Raw genomic sequence first — 23530 nt, 5'->3', positions numbered from 1 at the left:
CTCTTGTATTAAGAGTCGGATTGCATTTTGCCTCCTTTACTAAAAAAAAGAGCTAATTAGTCCTGTACACTAGTTCAAAGAGTAAATTAGTCAATTTTTTCTATTTCTACTATTAAAAACTGATAAAATAATGTATAATCTCATTTTGAGTTCTGACAAATGGGGACCAGTTTTTAATAGTAAAAATAAATGAAGAACCTTCTTATCCTATAGTACCTGAGATTCAATATGCCGAATTTTACATTTTTCTGTTTGTAATATCCTATACCATCTTTGCTAGACCATGAACATATGAAGATTTCACATGAATAGTAGGTTGAAGTTTCTAAGACTTCCTAGTTGATTAGGTAGTAATGGTACTTTTGTGGTCATCTCTTGTTCTGGTGTATTAGATAAATTTTTTTATGGATTAGTGTGGCTTGTTATTGGTTTGGTGAATGGATTAAAAAATGACTGATAGTTCTCCATCCAGGGTGCTGTATGTAATGTAGATTCCTTTTAGAAGTTCCTGGTTAAGCCTAGATGGCATCTGCATCAGTTTAAGTCAGTTCTGGTCAAGATTATGCCTAAACCAATTGGATGGCAAACTATTAGATTGAGTTTCAATATTTTTTGCTCAATAATCTCTACATTTGATATCCCACTTTACTTCCCATCCTTCCCCATATTCTTGTTATAATTTAAGAATATTTCTCTGTAGTGGTAAAAGATGTTGGTCATATACAGTGAATCAAATTTGACCAATTATTTTGTATGTGGGAAGATTATTGGTTGTAAGATTTTATGGTGTTGATTCTATTTTAAGTTTTTTAGGGTTTTTTAATAGCGGTTTTCGAATTTTATTAATTTTAAGTAATTTTTGAGTTAATTGGTTTATCTCTTTATTCGAATTGTTATATCAAACAGTTTTTGGTCTGTTTAATCTGATCGCGTTCCAGTAACACTGGTTACATAATCAAATCGTGATAGAATTCAAGTTCAGAAACCAAAATAGATCTAGTTGTCAAAATCAATAACCAAAATGAACAAAAAAAAATATAAGTATCAAAGTCGACTTAGTTGCCAAGTTCTCGATAGACTTGATCATGGATTGAGCCACTTGCTTAAATAGAGGGACTAAATAGAGTATTTTAAAGAATTTAGTCCCTCTACTTTTAAAATTAAAAAAGTATAAGTCTAATTGTTACGGAGTTTATTTAGGTTGTTTAAAGTATTTTTTTTATTACATGCCTATTATGTGAAGTTTTTTTTTTTAATTTGAAAATATTAAATTGATATAATAATTGGAACTAAAATTTAAAATTCTAGAATACAGGATTAAATTCTTAAGAAGTAAAAGTATAAGGACCACTCTAAATTTACTAAAAAAAAAGCCACATACTTTTTAGAAAAATATTCCTAGTAATTGATGTTGTACATAGTGATAGTGATAAAGATAAAGAGAGTAGAAAGTGACAATGATGGTGGGTCTTACAAGTTGCAATCATTTCATCAAAAAAGATATACATACAGTGACATGTTGCAAATTTAACAGTTTATAAATTGACGAGTTGATTCGATTCTACGGTTCTTCTTAATTCATCTCACACTTAACACCTACTAGCAGCCGCTAAAGTCTTAATTTTTTTCTTCATAGATATTGATTCTGAAAACAGCCAAACAGGCCAAACTTTACAGTGATATATACCCATTTCGATTCTAAAAATACCCATTTCAATTCATGTATCATAGACCAATAATTATTAGACAAATGAAAGTTTTTGATAGGTTTAAAATTGTAGTCATTTTTAATGATTGAGCTTTGAGATTATATCACTCTTTTTTTGTTTCTTTTTTTTTTTTGTGTATGATGATGCAGGAGTGAAAATTGTTGTGTATCAGTTGAATAAAGAAAATTTGCACACTGTTCTCTCATGGAGGCGAGTTTACAATTACAGAGATTTTCCAGTTATGGTTGCTTCAAAATCAAACCATTTTTGGATTCCTTTCCTTCTGTTAAAACTACACAGGTAATTTTTATTTTTTTTGGTTTTTTTCTTTGTTAATAAATTGATGTTCATTGTTCTTGTTTGTTTGATTTTTTAGTAGAAAAATTCTTGGGTTTCCTTTTCTTAATTGAAATCATAAGTGATAATAATTTTAATTGCACTATTTTGCAGTAGAAATCTCATTCTTTCCATAGCTCTGGCAGTGTTCTTCCTGTCTGTACTTTGTAGCTTCACTCTATATATAATTTCGAGTATAATTGATTTGCTTGCTCTAATTTTGATAAATGATTTCAGTTTACCCCATGGCGTAGCAAGTGCTCTGTCATTTGTCTTTCACATAGAGTTACTGCTAGTGCTGCTGGTTAGTTATTGCTAATTGAATATGCTTTGATTTCAATTTTAATGCTTTTGATAACTAATCTTTGATTGCAAAAATGGGCTGTTTGTAGATTTTTCCAAGAGGAGACACAGAAGGTTTTCTAAAGGTTCAACTCCAAAGGGTTTCACTTCGAAAACACGAATAAGTACTCAGAAGAGAAAACAACAAAAGAATAATGAACAGAAAGAGGATTCTAGCATTCCCAAGTTGAGTGAGTTTGTAGAGCCAAATAATAGGGAAATTGAATTGAAAGTAGATGAAGTTGAAAATAAAGAAGAAAAAGAGGATTTATCATCAATTGGAAAAGAGTTAGATATTCGCTTAAGCAACCAAAATGTTGTAAATGGAAATGGGAATGGAATTATTATTGGAGATGTTGTTGGGTTGGAGAAGAAAGAAATAAGTTCGGAAAATGGCACTGCGAGTATTGGGTTGGAGAAGAAAGAAATAGGCTCGGAAAATGGCACTGCGAGTACATTAAGAGATGTTGTCTCTAAAGGAAAGCATATAGATGATACAAAAACTGATGAAGTTGTTACTGTCGAGGTTGAAAGTGTTGAGGTTGATGAAAAAACAGTTCAAGATAAGTCTCTACAGCTGAAGTTGGAGATGGAATCTAATTTGCGTAAGCAGGAAATTGAGGGGCTTGCAGATGAAAATTTCTTAAGAGGAGACAAGTTTTTTGTTTATCCTCAAATTATAAAGCCCGATGGAGAGATAGAAGTGTTCTTTAATAGGGGTTTGTCCAACTTGAAAAATGAACCAGATGTTCTAATTATGGGATCTTTCAATGACTGGCGATGGAGATCATTTACTGTAAGGTTGAATAAGACACATCTCAAAGGGGATTGGTGGTCTTGTTTGATTCGTGTACCGAAGGAAGCTTACAAAATGGATTTTGTGTTCTTTAATGGGCAGAATGTTTATGAAAATAATGATAAAAATGATTTCTGCATAACTGTGGAGGGTGGAATAGATGTGTTTGCATTTGAAGATATCTTGGTTGAGGAGAAGCGAATGGAATTAGAGAAAATTGCGAAAGAGCAAGCTGAAAAGGAAAGACAAGAAGAAGAGCAAAGAAGAATAGGAGTAGAGAAGGCAGCAAGTGAAGCAGAAAGAGCACAAGCAAGAATTGAGATTGAAAGGAGGCGAGTAATATTGCAACAATTGATGAAAAAGGCTGCACAATCACTTGATAATATTTGGTTCATCGAGCCTAAGGAATTCAAAGGAGCAGAAAAGGTTAGGTTGTATTATAATAAAAGTTCAAGCCATCTTACTCATGCCAATGAGCTTTGGATTCATGGTGGTCATAATAATTGGAACAATGGATTAACAATTGCTGAAAAGCTTGTCAAATCAGAGAAAGAGGGTGGTGATTGGTGGTATGCAGAAGGTATGTTTGATCATACATTTTCCGGTTGAATTTCTTGTGTAAAGGTGATATGGACTAAATTTTATAGATATTTTTTAAATTGTTACGAAATGTTACTTTTTATACAAGATATTGTATGCATAAGCTTGGTGAATGAAGTGATTGTTATGGCAATAGTCATGTTTGCTTCATTACATAGGAACTTATGTTACTTTCCAATTGAAATGTTGTTTTATATGCAATATATTGTGGTGAATGAAATATTTGTTATGGAAATAAACATGCTTGTTTGATTACATATGAACTTATGTTTGTATTCAGTTACGAGTCACATAATGCTTACGACTTCTATCTTGGTGTTCCCAAGTTGGATAGAGAAAGATGATATTGAGTTAATACTTTGTAATTAGAGGGACATTTCTGTGGTATGGTATCATACAATTGGGATGAATTTTTTCTACAGTTGTTATACCTGATGGAGCCCTTGTGTTGGATTGGGTCTTTGCCAATGGACCACCTAATGCTGCCACTATCTATGATAACAATAATCATCATGACTTCCATGCTATTGTCCTGAAAAGCATTCCTGAAGAGCAGTTCTGGGTTGAGGAGGAACACCGAATATTTGAGAAGCTTCAAAAGGAGAGGAAACTAAGAGAGGAGGCCATTCATGCAAAGGTCTGTTTCTGTTAAAGATGTAATTTTCATGATGTGCACACTTGGGCATTTTGCAGAAAGGTTGGGGTAGTCACATTTAAGAACATTGTAATGAAAGATTGGGTTGTAGTTTTCTGATATTATAGCTATGATAAAATTGTGGTTGCTTGGTTGTTTACTGATTTATTTTTCTTATTCTTTGCTTGTCATAGGCTAAAAAAACAACACAAATGAAGGGTGAAATGAAGGAAAGAACTTTGAAGAGGTTTCTGCTTTCTCAGAAGAATGTAGTTTATACCGAGCCACTTGGTATTCACGCAGGAAGCATGGTGACGATTTTTTATAATCCTGCTAACACTGTCCTCAATGGAAAACCAGAAGTATGGTTTAGATGTTCATTTAATCGTTGGACTCACAGTATAGGTCCATTGCCACCTCAAAGAATGTTGCCTGTAGATAATGGCTTTCATGTAAAAGCTACTGGTAAATTGAGTCAACCTTCTTGTGATTTTAAGTTATATGTACCTCTTTGGATGCAAAGACCGACTTACTTTACGTGTCTTTACAGTCAAGGTTCCATTGGATGCATATATGATGGACTTCGTATTCTCTGAGAGGGAAGATGGTGGAATTTTTGACAACAATGGTGGTAGGGATTACCATATACCTGTTGTTGGAGGAATCGTGAAAGAGCCACCAATGCACGTTGTGCATATTGCTGTTGAGATGGCCCCTATTGCAAAGGTACCTTTTGGATATTAAGGGAGTTTCATTTTTAATAGTTTCCACTGCACTTACCTATATCAAGAATTTTCGAGTTTATAGTTGCTTATTATGAGTCTGCTCAAATTCTTTTTGTAATGGAAAGTATTTCGTAAATGAGATAGTTCGGTGGAGTGAAGGCTTCGCCTCACAAAGATTTTTCGATTTGCATAGTTTTCTCAGTTGCTTCCATTTTATAACTTTGCAGGTTGGAGGCCTTGGAGATATCGTTACTAGTCTCTCCCGTGCTGTTCAAGATCTGAACCACAATGTGAATATTGTTTTTCCGAAATATGACTGCTTGAAATTTGAACATGTAAGCTTCATTGCTATCCCTTTAGTCTTATTTTTCAGTTTCATTGCTTTCACTGGGGATATTTCTGTTTTATAATGTAGGTGACAGACTTTCATTACCAAAGATGTTATTCTTGGGGTGGCACTGAAATTGAAGTTTGGTTCGGTAAAGTGGAGGGCCTTTCAGTTTACTTTCTCGATCCACAAAATGGGTGGGTAGTTTTTATACTCCCGAGTCTCGATGCACTTTGTAGAAAGAAAATGTTTAACATCGTTAAACATATTATATAATCACAAAAGTTCCTTTCGTGTACCGTTGCTTGTAGATTCTTCTCGACAGGGTGTGTTTATGGTCGTGGAAATGATGCACAGAGGTTTGGTTTCTTTTGCCATGCTGCTCTCGAATTTCTACATCAAAGCGGATTTCACCCTGTGAGTTTATGATTCAACCTATAGATCTTGCTCTAAACATTCACAACAGCGGTATATCAAGCCTGTAACAGGCCTTACAATTAATTTTAACCCCTGGCAGGATATCATCCATTGCCACGATTGGTCTAGTGCCCCGGTTGCATGGTTATTAAAGGACCATTATATGCATTATGATGGTCTTAGCAAATCTCGGGTTGTCTTCACCATACACAACCTTGAATTTGGAGCACACTTCATTGCGAAAGCTATGGTATATGCAGACAAAGCAACAACTGTATGTACCTAATATTTTGCTGTAGTTATGATCAATTACACTTGATTTTTATTATAATTTTGTTATTTTGTGGTGTCTGAGTTAGTTCTTATTCATATTATGCAGGTATCACACACGTATTCGAAGGAAGTTGCTGGAAATCCTGCAATAGCTCCTCATCTTCACAAGTTCCATGGAATATTAAACGGAATTGATTTAGATATTTGGGATCCTTTTAACGATAAGTTCATTCCTGTAAGTAGATAAGGAGACTTTCTTCTTTTTTATGCAGGAAATTTCGTTTTTTCCATTTTTGTTCTTGATTTTTTATGCTTTTTCATTTTAGGTATCTTACAATTCGGAAAATGTCATCGAAGGCAAACAAGCTGCTAAGAAAGCCTTACAACAAAGGCTTGGTTTGAGAAAATCTGATCTTCCTTTGGTCGGAATTATTTCTCGTTTAACTCATCAGAAAGGAATCCATCTCATCAAGCATGCAATTTCACGCGCCTTGGAACTCAATGGACAGGTTCTCCTTCACCCCTTTCATGATCCCCTATATGAAGCTCATATAGAATCACACACTACGAGTTCAATATTAGTCCAGACTTATCAGTGAAATTAGTATGTTTCGAATGATTTCATAAACAAATTGTCAGCATCTCCTTGATTGTGTTTTTCTACTTAATGCATCTTTATAAGCAAGTGATGGAAATTTTTTATTTTGTGGCAGGTTGTATTGCTTGGCTCGGCTCCGGATCCTCATATCCAAAATGATTTTGTGAATTTAGCCAATCAACTACATTCATCTCATGCAGATCGTGCTCGTCTTTGTTTGAATTATGATGAGCCTCTTTCTCACTTGGTGCGCATTCTCAGATTTTATGTTTATGTATTTTCATTCCCTCAATAAGCATACTTGTATTTTGCCTTTTCATTTTTTAAAATTTTTTTTTTTTACAGATATATGCTGGTTCTGATTTCATTCTAGTCCCATCAATTTTCGAGCCTTGTGGATTGACACAACTTACAGCAATGCGATACGGTTCCATACCAGTTGTTCGTAAAACTGGAGGTGCATACTCGTCTTTGAACAATGTCCTTCTGTCTTTAATTATCAAGTTGTGTTAAACACGCGATGCCTGGAGGTATACAGGCATTATGGACAACTTTTCGGTTTCTCTTTTTGTTTTTTTTTCTCAATTTGCATATGATTTTCATTGAATTTGTTATTTTTCTTAGATTGGCATACTGTTTTATATGATTTTATTGAGCTCCTGTTATTAGAATCTTTCAGAAAGTGTACTAATACCGTGTTTCGGTTACTTCTTCCGCAAGGACTATATGACACTGTATTTGATGTTGATAACGATAAAGCTAGAGCAGAAGCACAAGGTCTTGAACCCAACGGATTTAATTTCGATGGAGCCGATGGTAGTGGAGTTGATTATGCCCTCAATAGGTGAGTCCATTTCTCAGCATTGAAGTTAGTAAAACCGGTTTGTTCGGTCTCTATCACTTAGTTGACTTCATTTTTATCGATATTCTAGGGCGATCACGGCTTGGTACGGTGCTCGGGATTGGTTCAACTCATTGTGCAAGATGGTGATGGAGCAAGACTGGTCTTGGAACCGGCCTGCACTCGAGTATATCGAGCTTTACCATGCGACTAAGAAATACTAGAGCTTGTACAGCACTGTATGATACCTTTTAAGGGTTCATCCCTTTCAGAACCTGCTTTTTCCTACCATAGTTTTATCTCTTAAAACAATCTTAGCTCCATTATACTTTGCAAAAATTATGAATTTAGTCCTTATACTTTACTTCAACATTTTTAATCTGGTACTTTTTAAATTTTAAATTTTCAATCAAATCCCTAAACCTTTAAAATAAAAACTAAGTTGTATCATTTTGAGACCAATCCCTTCTTTTCAACTGTTCATTATTGGTGTTTATGAAATGATAAAATTGTTAAAAAAATGGTTGTATTAGTTAAGAGCGAAGTAGTGATTATATTAATAATAGATTAAAAATTCAGTTACAGTATCATCATAAATTGTAAAACTATCGCTAAGATTATTATATTAGGAGTTAGATTAAATTTTATTTAATTTATCTAAAAATTAAGTAAATTAGTATTTTAAATTAGTTTAAACCCTGGTATTAGTTTGATGGCTAATATATTCATCACCTTAGATGTAGTTTGGGTTCAAGTTATGCGAGTTGTGTTGTTATTAGGATTTTACCCTTCTCTTGTAATTCACCAAAAAAGATAAATTAATTTTCTTATTAAATTTTTATCAATTTTATTATTAAAACCGGTTAGATTACACTAACATGAAATACATTATGATACAATATATAATTATCTGATAATTTCATCAATCACAATTTTTAATAGAAAGAACTCATTTACGTTTTAATTTATCGTATACAAAGTAATTTAAGTTGTCAATTATTTTATCGATGATAAATCAATCATCCATTGCCACATATATCAATGCAACCAAATGCTGTTTTACTCCTTAAAAACCACCTTCTCCTAGGAAGGCAAAAAAGTTTATTTCCATTCATGCACTGCACTGAGCCCTTTCTGCTAACGCCGAATGAACTGAGTTTTGCTACTGTGAATTTGAGGATAAGGTTACAGAAAATCAGTGAATTTGGTCAGTCCAACCCTTCCTTTCCACCTTCTACGGTTCTACCATATCACAGGCCAGTCTTTTCTCACTGATTGCATTAAATATAGTCATTAGTGAGCTGGGTTTGAAAATATTTTAGGTGGAAATTAAATTATAAATTTCTTAAAGATTAAAATATAATTTTATTACATATTAATTTATATTTTATAATTTTTAAAAAATTAAATGTAACATTTTTATATTAAAAAATAAAAGAGTAATTTTATCATAAATAAAATTATAATTATAATAATTTTAATACTTGTCCCTTTACATTTGCCCTTGACTTTGGTAAAAGTATAGATTGGATTGTATTTTATCATTCTACTAAAAAATAAGTAAATTAATATTTATAAATTAGATCATAAGTAAATTAATCTTTTTGTTAAAAATTGGTCCCTATATACCAAAATGAGATACATGTAGCACATAGTTGTTTGACTATTCTATTAGTCAAGCCAATTTTTAACGGTAAAAATTGATAAAAATTTTAATAGAAATTAATCTTTAATATAATGTCTTTTAAATTGAACCAATGTCGAATTGGTCAAGTCATCAGTTCGTCGATCCAATTGGTTAAAATATATAAACTAATTCACTCTTTTTTTAATAAAAAGGACAACATGATCTAACTATTAGTATAAAAACTTTTATAGTACTTTTACTATGGTACTCTTTATAGAAAATCTTCAATGCTCCCCTATGGATGTATAAAGCAATGAAAATATTGAGACCCCGTATGATGAAAATCTTTCACACATAATGTCTTTTATATTGAACTAATATCAAATTAGACAAGTCATCAATTCGTTAATTCGATTGGTTAATTTAAATTAAAAATTTTAAAAGAAATCTGATTTAACTGATGATTTAATTAATTTTTTAATCTATTCAATTGACCCATACTAATTTTAAATCTAATCAATTTAAAACTATCTTCTAAATTAATATTCCACCGATTCTCAATCTAACTAGTTAAATCCGATTGAATATACTCTGATGATAAGAGATAATGCCTCAACACCCTACCGTACTCTCTTTACTGTAAGTGCCAACTTACCTTCACAGACACCATTTAGAGGTAAATTTATGGACTAGTGTCAACTAAGTAGTTTACTGGTTTACTTTATCATAATATTATTTGGTAGATAGATATATAGTCATTTTGATCATAAATATAACTCCATTAAAGGCATAAAAATTGGGGCAAAATAGAAATTATTTCATTTTTACATCTGTTGCTGTTGTTGTCTTTTTCCTCCTCTGTTATTGCAGGCTACTATTTTGAGGGTCTTGAAATCTGTGATTTACTTTGGAAGTATTCAGATACAGGTGAAAAAGGATTTTTGTTAAATTTTATTATTAATCCCTACTCTTTAAATTTTAAAATTTCAGTTAAATTTAAACAGTCAAATTTTATTATTTCTAAAATATTATATTATAAACATATTATCTAACATTATATCAATTTATTATTTTCACTTATTCCTTACTAAAACTTAATTAATGGATTAACGACTATTTTTTATATCAATACTGAAATTGAATATTAACTAAATATATAATTGTAGTTGTAAATATAATACTAGTAATTAATTTTAACTAAGCGAAATTAACTGTTACTATTTGGATCACGACTAAAATCTCAAAATTCGGAAAGTAGAAAACTAAATCCATAATTTTCGTAAAACACAGGGACTAATAGCAATTTTTTTTCACACTTCTCTTCCCTTTCTTCTGGTTGGTTTTTGAGGTTAAACCATTTTGTGTTATCTTTGGAAAAAAAAAAAGGCTCTGGTTTTTTTTGGAAGGTATTGGAACAAAGGCAAGGTAGATTCCTGATATTATTCTCTTACATCTTTTTTTCCTTTTTTATTCCCAAGAAAATAAACTCAAATTTTCCTACACATGAACTACAAAAATATATAAAAGAAAATAGTAAGAAAATGGACTTTTTTTTTTTTTGAAAACTTGTATTTATATGGAAAGGAACCATTATTTTTTTTGCTCAAGTCTCCCTCTTTTTTCTATAAAGTTTTGACTTTTACAGTCAAAGATTGAATCTTTTTTTCTTGCCAAAGCCATGGCAGATTTTGATGAAAAACAAGTATTGTGGTCATGTGAGAAGGAAAATGAAGATTCAAGCCCTACACAAAGGATGGTCAAACGAGTTAGCAACTCAACCAAGGGAGTGAGTCAACAACAATCATCAGCACCAGTGAGTATCCCTGATTGGTCTAAGATATATGGCAAGCACCATGCAAACAAAGATGATGATAATAACGGTATGGATGATGGTATGGTTTATGATGGTGATGATGATGATGAGATGGTGCCACCACATGAATGGTTAGCTAAGAAGCTAACAAGGTCTCAAATTTCTTCTTTTTCAGTATGTGAAGGTGTGGGAAGGAAACTTAAAGGTAGAGATCTCAGCAAAGTGAGGAATGCAGTGTTGACAAAAACAGGCTTCCTTGAGTAAAATTAATGTCATTTACACACACATAGTGAAATCATCAATAGTTTCATTTGCATTATACAAACATTTCATATAATATGCTATAATCACCATCATCATCATCATCATCATCATCATCTTCATTGTTCTTTTGGGTCCCATAATGTAACCCTTCTTTTGCTTTTTATCAGCTTTTTTACCCATATTACTATCATGTTGTAGGCCATGTAGTGAACTTGGAAGAACAATAAAATTACTCTCTTTTTATTTATTTATTTATTTAAGCTAAGAGGGAGAGGGTTGGTGTTAGATTTTGCTTAATATCGGTGAAGATGTGGATTTAGTTTTTATATTTTTTGAATCGGTCAATTTTACGTTCAACCTAAACAGTAACATTTAAATATGTTTTGTTAAATTTAATTAACGGTCTAATACTATGCGTACAGTTATATACTTGCTTCATATTCTCTAATTAAATAGTAATAAATTTCCGTACTTTTTTAATTTTGAAATTTTAATCTTAACATAAATGACAATTATTAATCCATTAACTAGATTTGTGAAAATAATAAGTTGACAAGTCAATATTAATATATAATAATATATTTGGAGTAACATATTTTGTAAATAGCTGAGCTTAACTTAATTAATTTAACAATTATTGTTTGATGAGACTGAATATTTAAAAATATAAAAATTAAAAATATCAAATTAAAATATAAAAATTATTTATAACATTCATAAAGTATAGGGACTAATAGCATAATTTAACTAAGAAGTTTCCAAAGCTCATCAATAGGCAAAAATTTAGATGTTTCCTATGATTTATCAAATTAGTACATGGTAATTGTTCTATTACTTTCACCACTGTTGCTTTTCCTCTCTTTTTGTCTTTTTATATTTAAATTTTGTACTTCCATATTTAACTTTTTCATTTTGCTGGTGAAAACACACAAGACAATGAAGTCAGCAGTAAAGTATCCAACTAATTATCTTGTCCAAATTTAACATGTTTTTCTATATTAGCCACTCCACATTAGGTGTTTGATGCATGTAAACTAGTTAATAGTGGCAAATGGGTTGAATCTAAATTGGTTCCAATTATTTCAAGTTGGGACAATATTAAATTAATATGATATATCAATGGTGAGGGTTAAAATCGTTATTATGCCAATTTTAAAAGTTATTAAGTGAAATAATTATTTTATAATTTTTTCATAATTGGATAACAAAAAATTTATTAATAATTAGATGACTATCAATATAATTTAGCCTAAAATTTACTATCACCATAAGTTTGTGTCGAAAGATCTTTCTACTTATTAAAAATAGTATTGTATTTAAGTCAATTAATCTATATACGCTTAGATCGTAGAGTAAACTAGTTATTTTATTAAAAATTTATTCATTTTTACTGTTAAAATTAATCTATGCACGTCGTCGTGAGGTATACATGGAACGCTACTTTCAATTGTTTGACTATTTAGTTAGTTATTACAGTTTTAATAATAAAATAAATAAAAATTTTAACAAAATTATTAGTTTATTCTTTAATTTAATGTATAAAAATTTATTTATTTATTTATTTGAATAAAATAGGTGAGATGAAAATTTTAATTTAAGGGTTTGATGTTATTTTCACCATTGAATGTTGGATCACTTGGAAAAGTGCCCATATTTCATGGCTGTCTGCCACTACCACCATAACTACTCCCACCTTTTTTTTACTTTCAGATTAATCCATTGATGAAAAAAGTTGAAGATAATTACTAGCTTGTACGTTTATATTATTAATCTGAAGAAAATGATTAAATTAGTTCAATATGTAAAAAAATAAAAAAAAGTTAAGTGATAAAATATGTTGATTTTTTTTAAATTAAAAAAATAAATTATTTTTGAAGAGAGAATGACGTGTTTTATGTACAGTTGATAGGAAAACATGTTTAACTGGACGTGTTTTTTTTTTAAGTCACATTTTTTAAATTTTTTAAAATATAATCGATTTTTTAATCAAATAATTAAATGCTAGTTAAAATTAAAAAAAATTAGAAAAATACAACTTAAAGGGAAAGCAAGTCTAACTGGACATATTTTCTTGTCAAGTGTGTAGCGCCCAATTTGATACATTTTTACACTTTTCTTCTAAAAACAACATATTTTCTTAAATTTCAAAAATAAAAATAGACTTATTTTATTAATTAACTTTTTTTTCCACATATTTAATTAATTTAGCCAAAAAATATTAATGGAAAAGATGCAATATATTTTCTGCAAAGTTAAAACCAATAATTCCTTAGTTACTTAATTCAACTATATACCCAATAGGGAACTAAGTCCACATTAAGGTCTTGGGCCAAAAACCAAAATATTTTGGTTTCCTTTGTCAAAATAGATATGAATGTCACAAAAGGAAAATAAACGTGTAAAAGTATTATGAAGATGAGATTGAATTTTGTTTTTCCTTATTAAATAATAAGTCCATTATATTAAAAAAAACTAGTCATTTTGTAAATTTTACACGATTAAAATATCATGACCTTATGTACTCTTTATAAATTTGAAATATGGTTTTATAAATAACAAAATAATTTTGAAATTAAAAAAAAAGAGACTCACTTGATAGTGATGTGACTAAAAGATGACGTTATAATCAACCTGAACTTAACAAAATAGTTGTGATATTGTTTAACAGTTGAACTAATTTATGTCATATTTCTACAAATAAAATAAAAGTAAATGGACTAAATTTCAAAATTTCAAAGAGTACAAAGACTTATGTCATATTTTAACTAAATTTAATCTAAATCTACTATTAAAATCTGGTGGAGCTGGCAAAATAAACAGATAGTTACACGTGGAGTGTCACATGTACCTCATATTGACATACAAGAACTATTTTTTAATAGTCGAAATAGATATAATTTTTAATGGAAGGATCACTTTGTTCTTTAATCTAACATATAAGAACTAATTTATTTATATTTTTTAAATAAAAGAAATAAAATACAATTAGACTCTTAATACAATAATCTCATCGATATTTAAAAAAAAAACATAATTATGTGTAGGGATGAGCATTCGATCAAATCGAGTCGAATTGAATGAAAAAATTTTGAGTTGACAAGTCTCATTTTATTATATTAAGTTAATTTGAATTTTTTTTTCAAATTGAGTTGAGTGAAATGAAATTCGAGTCAAATCAAATCGAATTGAGTGAAATTAAAATTTTAAAGATGTCAAATTAAAATCTTGTTATAATATAACTAACAACATGTTAGAGCATAAAAGTTGAAAACCATATATAAAACTCTTTCAAGCAAAATAACAAAATAAAATAAAATACATTAGTATGCTATACTTGAATAATTTATTTATTTATTTAGGTTCTAAAATTATTATTTTAGATTTTCTTTAAATATTCATTAGAATTTTCTAGATTTTTAGATTTTTATAGATATTTTAAATTTATTTTGATTTTTTAATATTTGTTGAGAGAAAGAGATCAAATTACTAAATTTCAAAATTGACAAGGATCATAAATGTATTTACACTAATCTATTATGAATTATTTAAATTATTTAAATTGTTAAATTTAATTTAACTTGAAGTCAAAACTTAATTTACTTATTCGAGTTCACTCGAAAAAATTAAATAATTAACTTAAAATTCGAAAAAAAAGTTTTACTCCATTGAAGTGAGTGAGGTTACTAAACATTAAAAAAATACATTTATAAATGAAGTACGTTTTGTTTGTAGTGGACGGTTTTGTTGTAATTTAAAAAGTATTAAGAGGGCAGCTATTATGTCTATTTTCACCAGTTGTTTTCTCTTCCCCTTTGTCTCTTTGAGGTAGGAGAGAGAGAGAGAAACAGCAACAGAAGCTGTAATTAAAAAAAAAAAAAAAAACCAAACCTTTAAACTATTAATGTCTTGTCATTTCTAAATCTATTTCTGGGTTTTCTTTTTTACTTCCAAATTTCTCATCTTTTTCTATAAATTTCACATTTTTGAGACTTGGTTTGACCAAAGATGTATGTGAAGAATAGAGGAGAGTATGCTTCAAAGCATGTTTTACCAAAGAAATTAGCTATTTTGCTTTGTTTTGCTAGCTTCTTTGCAGGAATGTTCTTCACCAACAGGTAATTTTTTGGCCTTAATCCTCAATTAACAGTTTTTAATTTCCTCTTTTTTTTTGTTAATTTAGTATGAGTGAGTATTAGAATAATGGTAGATCTCAACATGGGGTATTTCAAATTTCAGTTCCTTCAGTCTTTAGTCCTTGTACTTCAATATTTTAGCTGAAGCTTTTCTTTTAAATTGCAAGCAGAGCTTTGAATGGTGCTTTGGGAAAGTCCTAATTCTTCTAAAATATTAGTATTTTACACCATATGGTATTGTTGGGTTAAAACTTTGTTATTAGTCCTTGTACTTTAGGAAAGTTATGGATTTAGTCCCTGTACTTCAATTTGGTCATTTTTAGTCTTGTATTTATTAAGATATCTGTTAAATTCATTAAGTTATATTATTTTCAAATTTTGATGTGGCAAAAATATTATTATCATTTGTGTCAAAGACTGAAATTTTGAGATTCGAAAAGTATAAAGACCTAGATTGATCCAATTGGAGAACATGGACTAGGTCTATAACTGTATAGTACAGTGCTAGAATTGAATTTTACCAAATAGATTTAACTACTTTGTTTAGGGGGACTAAAATTGATCAAATTAAAAGTGCAAGAACTAAATACACAACTTTGCAAAGTACAGGGACTAATAGCAGAATTTAACCCTTTTTTTTGTCCTGTGCTTCTTTTGTAAATGTTTAGTGTCTTCCATGGCTTACTTTATATGCAAATAATTTTAATCATGAGGTATACTAAAATCAGGATGTGGATGGTGCCTGATGCCAAAAGCATTGTAAAGAAGACATCTAGAACTGGGGATGAGCAACATGTGGACTGTGATATGAAAATTGTGAGTACTATTTGTTCCATCTCTACTTCTATTTGATTGAGCTTTGAAGATCCTTCTTGTTGTCATTCTTTTGAGTATAGTGGCAAAATTTACGATAAAAGTATTATGGAGGCTTTTGTACTAGTACTCAGATTGCATATTACCCTTTCTACTAAAAAAATGGGCAAATTAATCCCCGTACATTAGATAAAAAAGCAAACTGATCCTTCTATTAAAAATTACAACCATTTCTATTGTTAAAAGCTGCTCCATATACATCAGCATGAGGTACATGTAGCATAGCATGGCAGTTTTAACGGTACAAATGAATGAAATTTTTAACAAAAAAAATTAATTTAACATACAGAGACTAATTTGCCTATTTTTTGAGTTGAGGGGGGAAAATGTAATCTAACTTCTAGTAAAGGGGCCTCTAAGATACTTTTACCCAAATTTTACTGCCAACTTTTGTTTTGTAATATATTGGATCTTTTTTCTTAAACTTAGAAGGTTCTAAAGAATGAAGACAATAGCTCTAGAGGCATTTCAGGGTCTCAACATTCTATTGAGTAAGCCAAGCTGGTGTTCTTTTTAATCTGGTTTCAAGCTATTATTGTAATCTAATGTGGCCTTAACCGCGTACCATGTTGGTGTACATGTAATATAGGACAGTGGATAAAGCAATTTCAGATTTGGAGATTAAATTAATGGCTGCTAGGGCAGAACGTGAGACAGTTATGAAAGATACTATAATATCCGAGGACTTGAAGAATGTTGAATTGACTTCGAGAAGAAAATATCTCATGGTTATAGGAATTAATACGGCTTTTAGTAGTCGTAAGCGGAGGGATTCTGTTCGTGCAACTTGGATGCCTCAAGGTGCTTTAATTGTTTCATAGAAGTCTTTATTTTAATGGACCTTAAATTGGTAAAAGTCCGATGAATGCCTTTGTACTAAAAGTTGGATTACATTTTGCCCTTTCTACTTACAAAATGAGCAAATTAGTTCTTGTACATTAGATTAATGAGTAAAATAGTCCTCCTCTTAAAAACCTCATCCATTTTTATTATTAAAAATATTGGTCATTGTACCTTAGAAAATGGTACAGGTGGCATGCCACGTGTAACTGTTTGGTTATTTTATCAGCCATGCCATTTTTTAACAATAGAAATGGATGAAATTTTTAACAAAAAGGACCTGTTTGCTCTTTAATCTAATGTACAAGGACTAATTTGCTCATTTTTTTAGTAAAGGGAGCAAAATGCAATCTCATTCCTAATTCTTGGGCCTCCATGGTACTTTTATCCTCTTAAATTCTATTTTTTCTATGGTTTTCCTCGTGTAAGATAAATGTTAAAATATATGTCCCAGGTGAGAAGCTAAAACAATTGGAGGAAGAGAGAGGCATCATCATACGATTCGTTATAGGTCACAGGTAATTTTCACTTTCCGATTCTTCTGGCAACTTTTCATAAAAACTAAAATATCTGGATGGTCTTTTCGTCAGTTCTACGTCAGGTGGCATTCTCGATAAAGCCATCGAAGCTGAGGAAAGTATGCATGGTGACTTTTTGAGATTGGTAAATACTTGTTATTAGTCGTTACAAGTGTGAAATGGTACATATGAGAATATGTAACAAGCTTTTACTTCTGTTTGTTCTTAAACAGCAACACGTCGAGGGCTATTTGGAGTTGTCGGCCAAGACGAAAACATATTTTGCCACAGCAGTTTCCTTGTGGGATGCAGAATTTTACGTCAAAGTCGATGATGATGTTCATGTAAATCTAGGTAAAACAAGCTGCCTCTCGTAATTCCTTTGTGAATATGCCTCGTCTTACTCCTTATCGAGTTTATGTCTTACTCCTTATCGAGTTTATATGCTCTAAATACAATGCAGCAACACTTGGTATGACTTTAGCTGAACATAGAAAGAAACCTCGAGTTTATATTGGTTGCATGAAGTCTGGCCCCGTTCTTGCTCGAAAGTAAGCAGAAATTACTGTGCTTTCTTCTAAATTAGCTTATGTTACGATATTGGTAATATTCAGCTTTTCTTATACATACGTTCTTTATTTAATAGGGGAGTGAAATACCATGAACCCGAGTACTGGAAATTCGGTGAGGTTGGAAACAAATATTTCCGACATGCTACAGGACAATTGTATGCTATATCTAAGGATTTGGCCACTTACATTTTGATAAATCAGTCAGTTCCTACTTCTATTTTCTCTCGTTTTCAATGTTATGTTCGATCAGTTGATACTTCGAGCTCTAGAACATCGAGTTTGTACATGTTCAAATCTTGTTTACTTTTATCTCAGGGATGTACTGCATAAATATGCTAACGAAGATGTTTCATTGGGATCTTGGTTTATCGGTTTAGACGTTGAGCATGTCGATGATAGGAGACTCTGCTGTGGTACTCCACCAGGTAACTCGTATATATATGCCCCGTTTCTATGGAAGGACGACGTATGGGAGATTTCCTTTTAGGGGATAAGCATGGCCTCAACTGAACCTTTTTTATTTATTTATTTATTTATTTTTATTTTTATGTTTTTGCAGATTGTGAATGGAAAGCACAAGCCGGTAATATCTGCGTTGCTTCGTTTGACTGGAAGTGCAGTGGGATTTGTAGATCAGTGGAGAGGATCATGGAAGTACACGAACGATGCGGCGAAGACAAAAATGCTTTATGGACCGCGAATTTTGTGCAGACGACTAGAAGTTCTAGCTCAGGAAAGATACACATGAGGGTGCAGGCATAGAGATGGTTTATTTTCTGTCTCCCCTTCCTACACACTTACATATATGCATTCATAGGTGTAATATATATATATATAAATAGAGGCCTCCTTTGCTACTGGGGTACCCCTCTACTTTAGGGGATATACTAACCCCAATAGCAGCCTCAACCCTCATTCTTTGAATGGTGGAGGACTGTATTACAAAGTTCACTACCATGGTGATGAGATCCACAAACTAGAATAGTAATCTTTGTGGGCAGTATTTTGCTGCTTCTTACTCAATAAAGATCAATAATATACACATTTTTATATATGCGATGCTTCTATCTCTTGATAATATCGATGATGACTTTGGCTGAGGTGTTTTATGCTCTTAACATTGCTTGGTTAAACCTCGTCGGGATATCCCATTTGACTGAGAAAACCTTGCCAATTAAGTTGGGCCTGCCAAGAGTAGACTATCTCCCAGATTATGTGTAAGGTAGTTCAAGGTTAGTTGGACTGAAAATCGAGGTATCATTTTGAAAAAGGGTATTGGACGGGTTGATATGAGAACCGGTAAGGCCTAGCTACTTGAATCGGGTAAAAATTGGATTGAATCGATTTTTTAATATTTAAATATTTAAATCCTTTTTTGGTCTAAACTTGGTAACTATTGTCACATTGGGGTTTGAGTTTTTTTTTTAAGTTAAGCTCTGGACTTACAATTGTTTTCACATTAGAATTCGAATTTTTTTTATCTAAGTTAGTCTTTTATATTTTCTTGAAAATTTTAAAATTTAAGCCTTAATATGAAAATAATTGCAAGTTCAGGCCTTAATATAAGAACAAATGTTAAGTTTAACAGCTAACTTGGATAAGAAAAAAGGTTCAAGCCCCAATGTGGAACAGTTGTCTAGATTAGGCTTAATGTGAGAATAATTGTTAAATTTAAGGCCTAACTTTGATAAAAAAAAAGTTTAGGCCCCAATGTGAAAATAATTGTCAGATTTAAGATTTAAGTTCCAAATGGTGATTTAACTCATAAGTGGTAAAAGTATCATGGAGGTTTATGTATTAAGTGTATTTTACCCCTACTTGGGAAATGGGCAAATTAGTCCTTGTATATTATATCAAAGAGTAAATTAATCCTTCCATTAAAAATTAATCCCTATATGTCAACATGATGTACACATGGCACATCACATGTCACTATTTAGTTATTCTATCAACTATGTTAATTTTTAACAGTACAAATTAATGAAATTTTTAACAAAAAAGATCAAATTTCTCTTTAATCTAGTGTATAGGAATTAATTTATCTATTTTTTAATAAAATAAGTAAAACGTAATCTAACTCTTATTGCAACGAAATCCATTTTCCTCAAGAGTTTATACTCGCAGCCATAGATCCTATAGAAATAAGAGTAGTAGTAGATAACTTAATAACCTGCCCACCGATAAAAATCATGATAAAGATATGACTTTAAATGGATTGAAACAAAACACCATTAAAAATATATACTTAACAAAGAGAGAATTCAAGTTCGAACTTTAAAGATGACATAGTTAAAAAAGACAGTCACGAACCCTTAACATGAACCATAGATCGGACATAAAGTATATAAATATATATATCTTTAAATATAGGCATTATTTTTCATGTTTCTAATGCTGTAATAGCACTGAATCACTATGATAATGTTACAAAATGTTACATAATGTTACCTAATAAAGTCAAAAACTCTCCATTCACTCCGCTACAAGCGTCCTCTTGGGGGGCCTTGGATTCATATAATATACAGCAATCAAAGCCAAATAGTACATGGTTTGGCTTTCCCTTAATTTTGCCATGGAATGTGATCTTGTGGGCGAGCCATGTTTGTTCTTATATTTTATGCTGAAAATATATTCACGTGGCATGCCTTTTTTATCATTACAATAAATTTAACAAATTTGAGAACTTAATTTTACCATTTTTGGCTTCTACTTGAAAACAATTTTTATATCGGTGTATAAATGCCTCTTGTCCAAGTTAATCTCTAAACTTAATAATAGTTCTTGTATTGAGGACCGAATTAGACAATTTTTTCCACATTGGGTTTAAACTTTTTTGGTTCAAGTTAGTTCTCGAATTTGGTAATTATTCTCACATTAGGATCTAAACTTTAGGGTTTTAAAGAAAATATCAAGGATCAAATTGGATAAAAAAAAAGTTTAAGATTCAATATAGAAACAATTGCCAAGTTTAGGACCTAACTTAAATAAAAAAAAAGTTTAGACCCCAATGTGGAGATCATTGCCAAGTTTAGGTCCCAAAAAAGTTATTTAACCCAACTTTTTTGTTGTCCAAGTTAGTCTTTACGTCACGGGGCTAGATCTCCATGTGCAATGCATGACACTTAAACTTGGTAATTGCTCTCATATTGAGGCCTAAACTTGACAATTGTTCTCATATTATAGTCTGAACTTTAAGTTTTTCAAAAAATATCCAGAATTAACAAAAAATAATTGCAAAATTTAAAGATTAACTTAAAACAATAGAAAAAAATTTAAACCCATTATCAAGTTTAAGATCTAATTTGAACTAAATAAATTTCAAATTTCAATATAAATATAAATATAATCCTTAAATTGAGACCAAAAAGTGATTCAACTCTAAAAAAAATTGGCATACTGGGAAACTGTTTTCTTTTCTTTCAAGTACTCATTTCTTTATGTTTAATTTACAGCCAAACATAATCTTTTAGGTCCCAGAATCATGCCTCTGATTAAGTAAAACCTATTGGAAAACCATGTGGAGCCATGGCCTTTGGATTTTAACCTTTACATATAACTTAATAGAGAATTATGTTAAATGAAAAATAGAGTTATGAAACGTAAAAATTAAACTAAAATTAAAATTTGATGTATAAAAATATATTAAATTAAAATTGATATATTATATTACAAATAATTATTTATCTTTATAGATTAAAAATATATTTCTGAGAAAATAAAAATATTTTTTGAAATGTGTTTATTTTTCTTAATTTAGGTGAAAATAATTTAAATTTATTTATTTTTAATTTAATAAAATATAACATCAACAATTTAAAAATTTATGTCACATCAAAAATTAAATTAAATTAATATATAACATAATTAGTACATTGAAATGGTCATTGGAAATGTGTTGGCATTCATTAATATAGACCTCCAATTGTTTTGTATCTTTCGTTCGTTCGTACATACATACATACATACATACATGGAGTGTGTTATAAAGAAGCCTTGTTAAACTACCATATCAATTTGTCAAAAAGGTTGTACACCTTTTACACTAGAAGTAACTGATACAAAAAAAAAAAAAATCAATCTCATTAATTAAAAATATTTATCTTACCTACTACTCTACCACTCTCATTGCCTTCTAGAAAAAAATCTCAGTAACTTTGAAATGGTCCTTTTTTCTCCTTGAGGTATGATGCACCCCCACTTAAAACCACCATGAAAGCTCTGCATGCAACTCCACACATGATATATATACATATACTACACAATATAAAGCCTGCATATTCAAAATCTAATCAAAAGAGAGAGGGTTTAGATTATAATCATTTTGCATATATGGCCAAAAAAGAGAGTCTAATAACCTAATAATCCATTGCAGGTTTAAGAGAAAAAAGGGTGTGTATATATACCTGCTGAGGGTAGCTCGCTCAATGGGAGAGTCTCGTACCCTCAATGGAGGTAATGTTCGGTATTAACTTTGGTTTACCTCAAACTCATGTCATACTATATAGACATCCTTAGAACAATACCTCATTGAGAATCCGATACTGACTTATATAACGACGTCCCTTTGACAGAAACCATGAGTTACTGTGCGTGATATTGGCACGGCTCAATCAAATAAAACACAACTCTATTGTTTCCTTTTTTTTTTTTAAAGAGTGAAGTTCTATCTGATTGAACCGCACCAATATCTCGATCGCACTCAAAATCAATACATGAGTTTCATAACAATGGTGAAGTAAGCTTACCTTCAACTTGAAGTGATGATCATAGAACATGTGAAGAAGAAAGGGTTTTAAGACTCGTGAAAGAAGAATAGGTTATAGGGTAATGAAGAGAAGACGCATTAATAGAGGAAGAGGTGGGGATATTATGCTCTTTGGTAGAGTGAATTTAAGAGATTCTCATAAATGAATGAGAGAGAGAGAGAGGACATGAGAAGGGTATGGTAAGCATTGAATATTGGCACCAACCCAAAGAGCAAAAGGGGGGTTGGTATATTAAATATCAAGGTTTTAATCAAGGTTTTCAATTTTTTGTATTAATTATGAGGTGGGATATATGAAAGAAATTTGAAGCGCTAAAATATATTCTTATTATTATATTAATTTATAATTTTTAAAAACTAAAAATACCAATAGAGACTTTTTTTTTTTTAATTTTTTGGAGGAGGGTAAGGTCAACGTCACGTCCCTTCCTTTGCCCCTATTTTTAAGTAAAATTTTGGCATTTCAATTTAAAAAAATTCTAGCTATTTATTTAAGATTTAAGGAAATAGGTTGATTTTGACGAAA

The 23530-nt window shown here is 30.7% G+C and overlaps 3 protein-coding genes and 1 long non-coding RNA gene across 10 annotated transcripts; 3 read left to right on the top strand and 1 right to left on the bottom strand.

Annotated features, from left to right (window-relative positions):
- Positions 1-1376: 1376 nt before the first annotated feature.
- LOC108489251 (soluble starch synthase 3, chloroplastic/amyloplastic-like) lies at positions 1377-8036 on the top strand. 2 transcript variants are annotated; one of them, XM_017793649.2, is made up of 16 exons: positions 1377-2009; positions 2283-2349; positions 2438-3763; positions 4206-4420; positions 4612-4882; positions 4968-5143; positions 5370-5477; positions 5558-5667; positions 5782-5887; positions 5988-6161; positions 6267-6395; positions 6487-6669; positions 6874-7005; positions 7104-7215; positions 7479-7602; positions 7691-8036. In XM_017793649.2, exons 1-16 carry the CDS (start codon positions 1914-1916, stop codon positions 7821-7823), a joined length of 3462 nt encoding a protein of 1153 aa, XP_017649138.1. In that variant the 5' UTR covers positions 1377-1913; the 3' UTR covers positions 7824-8036. The 2 variants fall into 2 exon arrangements, with proteins under 2 accessions (XP_017649138.1, XP_052876183.1); XM_053020223.1 differs by lacking the exon at positions 2283-2349.
- A 2505-nt stretch (positions 8037-10541) lies between these two features.
- On the top strand, positions 10542-11550 carry LOC108488704 (uncharacterized). The gene is made up of 2 exons (XM_017792994.2): positions 10542-10651; positions 10903-11550. Exon 2 carries the CDS (start codon positions 10905-10907, stop codon positions 11301-11303), a length of 399 nt encoding a protein of 132 aa, XP_017648483.1. The 5' UTR covers positions 10542-10651; positions 10903-10904; the 3' UTR covers positions 11304-11550.
- Positions 11551-15035: 3485 nt separating this feature from the next.
- Positions 15036-19291, top strand: LOC108487359 (probable beta-1,3-galactosyltransferase 2). 4 transcript variants are annotated; one of them, XM_017791680.2, is made up of 11 exons: positions 15036-15418; positions 16165-16252; positions 16742-16800; positions 16899-17110; positions 17604-17667; positions 17740-17812; positions 17901-18021; positions 18131-18218; positions 18314-18439; positions 18555-18664; positions 18799-19291. In XM_017791680.2, exons 1-11 carry the CDS (start codon positions 15309-15311, stop codon positions 18999-19001), a joined length of 1254 nt encoding a protein of 417 aa, XP_017647169.1. In that variant the 5' UTR covers positions 15036-15308; the 3' UTR covers positions 19002-19291. The 4 variants fall into 4 exon arrangements, with proteins under 4 accessions (XP_017647169.1, XP_017647168.1, XP_052875568.1 ...); XM_017791679.2 differs by having other exon boundaries at positions 16739-16800; XM_053019608.1 differs by having other exon boundaries at positions 15369-15418; positions 16739-16800; positions 16904-17110.
- Positions 19292-22219: 2928 nt separating this feature from the next.
- On the bottom strand, positions 22220-23105 carry LOC128282497 (uncharacterized). Of its 3 annotated transcripts, none has more exons than XR_008272777.1 (2): positions 22985-23105; positions 22220-22524 (listed from the first exon to the last, which is right to left on the bottom strand). It is a non-coding gene; the product is annotated as an uncharacterized LOC128282497 (long non-coding RNA). The 3 variants fall into 3 exon arrangements; XR_008272775.1 differs by lacking the exon at positions 22985-23105 and adding an exon at positions 22643-22976; XR_008272776.1 differs by lacking the exon at positions 22985-23105 and adding an exon at positions 22643-22976 and having other exon boundaries at positions 22220-22509.
- Between the last annotated feature and the right edge of the window lie 425 nt (positions 23106-23530).

Source organism: Gossypium arboreum, chromosome 10 (assembly GCF_025698485.1).
Source record: "Gossypium arboreum isolate Shixiya-1 chromosome 10, ASM2569848v2, whole genome shotgun sequence".
NCBI lineage: Eukaryota > Viridiplantae > Streptophyta > Magnoliopsida > Malvales > Malvaceae > Gossypium > Gossypium arboreum.
The sequence above is the reverse complement of the archived record's forward strand: the minus strand, read 5'-3'. Positions and strand labels throughout refer to the sequence as shown.